Source organism: Cryptomeria japonica, chromosome 6 (genome assembly GCF_030272615.1).
Source record: "Cryptomeria japonica chromosome 6, Sugi_1.0, whole genome shotgun sequence".
NCBI lineage: Eukaryota > Viridiplantae > Streptophyta > Pinopsida > Cupressales > Cupressaceae > Cryptomeria > Cryptomeria japonica.
This window is the reverse complement of record NC_081410.1, coordinates 36,770,892-36,775,547: the sequence shown is the minus strand read 5'-3', so window position 1 is coordinate 36,775,547 and position 4,656 is coordinate 36,770,892. Positions and strand designations below refer to the sequence as shown.

The window sequence follows — 4,656 nt, the reverse complement described above, 5'->3', positions numbered from 1 at the left end:
TTTGACTGAATGCTTTTGAGACGTAGCTCGAAGAGATAGTTTGAGATCAAATAAAACAAAAAGCCATGAAGATGGCTTTCTGAAGCGCAGAACATTGAATCTGTCCATTTCCTTTTAAAATCAGAATATTTAATGCTGTGTATGCTATCAATATTCAACAAAGTTGTCTCCAATGATAATGAAAAAACAGTCGACGTGGGCGAAGGGGACAAAAACGTGCATGATGCCTTCATCACCCGCACCAACCGCTGCCCAAAGACCAAGCAATAAATGAATAAAAAAATAGGAAGTTGAGTACCTGAGAATTTTTTAAAGATGGCGTATTCCATATAGAAAGCTACTTTGCCACGTTTAAAATGTATTTGGACATTCACCGATAATGCAAACAATTCCAGTCAAGCTGCCATCGAAACTTGCATTTTGACCTGATTGGAGTTTTGAATAGGGATGGGAGGCCAAATGCCTTAATTTAGAAAATTGAAAGGTTATAAATTAGCACTGGAACAATCTTTGTTTTGGAAATCGTAAAACGAGAAAACCAAAAGCAATTAGAACGGTTATTGAGCAGCATGGACGTTGACAGCATTCGCGAGCATTTGCTAGGGGACTCTCAGGATACTTTCTCATTTCCTGATTTCCATTCAAATTTTGGTTCAGAGACAGCCAGTACCTATAATTGGAATGAAATAATATACAGCTCCATGCTTGGAGTGAAGGAGGAGAATTCATTGGACGAAGAGAGGTTTCCATCTCCTGTCACGTCGGTTCCTCCGCCAGCTAGTAATAACGTACGTACGCAACAACAAGATTTTCCTGCATGGGAAACAACATCACCATGCAAAGAAAAGGCAGCTGCTTTAGAGAGGAGGCTGACGCCGCACTATAGGGGAGTGAGGCAGCGGCCGTGGGGGAAATTTGCAGCAGAAATACGAGATCCTGCTAAGAAAGGAGCCAGAGTATGGCTGGGCACCTTCACTACAGCGGAGGCCGCAGCCCTCGCATATGACCGTGCTGCTTTCAGAATTCGGGGATCCAAAGCGCTGCTCAACTTTCCCCTCCTCGACCACACGGCCACCGAAGATTATCAGGCAGTTCCCGAAAAGTTGACGAAGAGGAGGAGAAAGGAGGTGTCAGCGGGCGGCACTGAAATGAAGGAGCATTGTCTTTCTCAGTTCAGAAGGTCCCAATGCTCTAGTATGACAAGTGCGGATTGGACGATCTGAGCGTAAAATGTGACAAACGCTTGCATTTCTTTCATCCTCCTTTTGAACAGCCTCTTCTTACCAATTCAAATCAGACTTAATCACCGCCTCGTTCAAATTGTCGACTAGCTGAGACCGACATACAACACAGCCCTCTTTTCGGCGCCTACAATCTTATCTACTATCTCATTTATCCTTATCAGAAATCAACATTCCCTCCTTGCCGACTGCTCAACCGATCATCCACCAGATGTTTATCTGATATTATTGTTGACTTACCTTCACAGCTGCCGTATACTGCAAGATAGCAATGTAAATCGCCTCTTTGTAGTTACAAATACAGAGGCAATTGTAATGTTGTAACACATTAATAAAATCTGTATTGTATGCTGTAGCATACGCTGTGTCTTATTTTCTGTCTTATATTACTTGTTTTATACATGATACTTGTTATTATCATTCTATTTCTGATAACTGGTATCAGAGCTAGCTTTGCTGATCACTGTTGTTTGAAGGAGCTGTTGTAGAAAAGGATAATTATTGTTGTAGAAGACTGCTATAGCGGCCTGAACAAGTTGAATAAAAGTTGTCGGTCAGCCAAGGAGGAATTGTTGAATATAGATGATGGCATCCAGTAGTGTTACCCAGCCTTAGATTCCACTATTCACCAGTAGGAACAATGATTTTTGGTCAATAAAAATGAGAACGTTATTCGCTCTTTGGATATGTGGGATTTGGTAGAAAATGGGCTTATAGAACCCGCAGATCAGACTGCCTATTAGACATTGATTCAAGCAGAAACAGATCAATTTGAAGAAAAGAAAAATAAAGATTTTAAAGCCCTGCTTGTTATTCAATTAGCGATGGATGATTCGTTATTTCTAGTAAGTTTAATGCAATCTTTGTTGCTATTGAAGAATCAAATGAAACTCAATTATCTGTAGATAAACTTTTGGGATCTTTACTATCTCGTGAATCCAGAATGAGTAGGAATAACGATTCTTCTTTAGAGAATACTTTTAGATCTCAGTTGATATTTAGAAGAGGATGAGGAAGGTCCAGCTTCAGAGGAGCAGGAAGAGGCAAAGGAGGACACGTGGATCTAGATCAAAAGAAAGGACCTACCAATCTAATCAAAGTTTCAATAACAAAGGACGAGGAAGAAATTAATTTCAACAATAAACAATGTTTGATAAATCTCGTACACTATATTATTTATGCTCCAAGAAATCTTGTACAACTTGAATCATCAAAGTCATGCAAGGCATCCTACTCCTAATTCAGATATAAGCAATGAGCCTGACCCTACACTTGCTTCATTAAAACCAAGGTATAGAAGTAAGAAAACAAGAAGTCTTTTGTAACATGAATCATCAAGTCATGCAGGGTATCCTACTCCTAATTCAGATGTGAGAAATGAGTCTGACCGTACACTTGATTCATTAAAACCAAGGTATAGAAGTAAGAAAATCTAAATGTATATTCAAATTTTGCTTTATTCTCCCATGTTCTTATTGTTTTTCAAATGGTAGTGGAAGAAGATGGATGAAGAAATAGATTCCATTGAAAGAAATCAAACATGCGAATTAGTTTATTAACTTAAACATAAGGATTGTATAGGAGTTAAATAGATTTATAAAACTAAGTTTAATGTTAAAGGAAAAATTGTAGAACGTTGGAAGATATTTGTAATAATAGTAGGAGATTGATTATAATGAAAAGTTTTCTCTAGTTGCTAGACTTTATATAGTGAGGATGGTTTTAGCAATAGTTGTACATAATAATTGGAAGGTTTATCAAATGAATGTAAAATGGTTTTACTTTTTTTATGTTTATGTTGAAAAACCACTTAGATATGAGGTATATGGGCATGCATATAAAGTATGCCGATTGGAAAATGAAATTTATAGTTATTGTGTGTTATACATTGATGATTTAATTTTCGCTGGAAGTTTGTTGTTATACATGTTTAAGACAACCATGACGAATAATTATGAAATATTATGTGTTTTTTAGTTTTGTGATCATTTGTAAAGCCAATCATACGTCTTTCAAGGTAAAAATAATATAGATGAGATTTTGAGTGACTTATGTTGGGGAGGAAATGGGAATGAGGGAAGCCTTAATTAATAAAATATGTGCCATTTGATTATTTTTGAAGCTCTCCTATGCCCTAAGAGGTCTCCACCCACTTCATGGTCTTTACCTCATGACTTCAAAAAATATGAGTAAAGTCTTAGTAGTTTTGAGGAGTAATGGAAAGTTCTAAACAAGTGGAGAGTATCTAGTAATAGTTAAATGAATTGGATAATAGTTTCAATCACTTAAAGAAGGCAATTTGAGTAGATCAACCATGACTCCAAGCATCTAGAAGCTATTTTATGGGAACATCTTTAATGATCAACATCATGTAGCATCGTAAGGAAGAGAACTAGGAAAAATATTATTGGGCAACAAAGGAGAGGTTTGACCCAACAAATTTAAGCAAACACATCTTTTATCCATCATTACATGTTTCTATAGTTTAAGAAGCTATTGAAGACAATATAAGGGTATGACTATGGTATTTTATTAGCTAGCTATTACTATATTATAATTAGTATTGTAACTAAAAAAAAGGATGTTATTTCAATCTACAAGCTATTATTGTAATTAAAACTCCATTATAGATTGATAAAATCATTGAATCAATTTTATATCATGATTAAAAAATATTTTTTAGACTAGATCTTCTATAAGAACACCTTCTATCACTAAAATTTAATAATTTTTCCTCCTCAATTACTATATCATTATGTGAGAAGTAGCTATTGATAAAAATATCTATGATTTCACATTTGAATCCTTGATTATATTTCTCATTCTATGACCTTTAGGGAGAAAACCACATATAGCTTGCAAATTGTAAGTTGTGTAATTGATGTGTATATCTATTAGTTGTAAAAATTATATTTTTCTTCAAAATTGTTAATCACTCAACCTTAGTAAAATATATTTATGCATGAATTTGTGAAAAACTTGAGGTGCATTGAATCCGTGAAACTATTGAAGATTTATGCGTCAAAATAGTGGTATAGGTATTAAATAGTTTGGTGCATCACATCCTTAGATTATAGGTTTTATTTAATTCCACTTTTTATCTCTTTCCCCAACAAAACAAATCATTTTAAGTTAGTCTAGGGGATAAATCAAGGAAGCCAATATTCTCTGGAGATTGATATTTTATTATGAAAACCCCACACTTTGAGAGGTTTTCCCATGTTTGAAAAGATAGATGAGCTAGGTACTTATAAAGTGTGCACATCTAAGTGATACAATTTATGACCATATATTGAAATTTAGGTCATCGTAGGGTTAATAGTTACCTATCTAAGTCATCTTGGGTAGCAACCAAGGTATTGTTAGGATATGTAGGAGTTAGTGGCTAGTTATTAACATCAGGTTGAGTATTATG

General features: G+C 35.2%; 1 protein-coding gene across 1 annotated transcript; it reads left to right on the top strand.

Annotated features, from left to right (window-relative positions):
• The first annotated feature begins 546 nt into the window (after nucleotides 1–546).
• On the top strand, nucleotides 547–1,489 carry LOC131069968 (ethylene-responsive transcription factor 1A). Its single transcript, XM_058005514.1, has one exon. It carries the CDS (start codon nucleotides 570–572, stop codon nucleotides 1,221–1,223), a length of 654 nt encoding a protein of 217 aa, XP_057861497.1. The 5' UTR covers nucleotides 547–569; the 3' UTR covers nucleotides 1,224–1,489.
• The last annotated feature ends 3,167 nt before the right edge of the window (nucleotides 1,490–4,656 follow it).

Coding starts and splice junctions, on each gene's coding strand:
- LOC131069968 (XM_058005514.1), top strand. CDS start 570: ATGGACGTTGACAGCATTCGCGAGCATTTGCTAGGGGACTCTCAGGAT.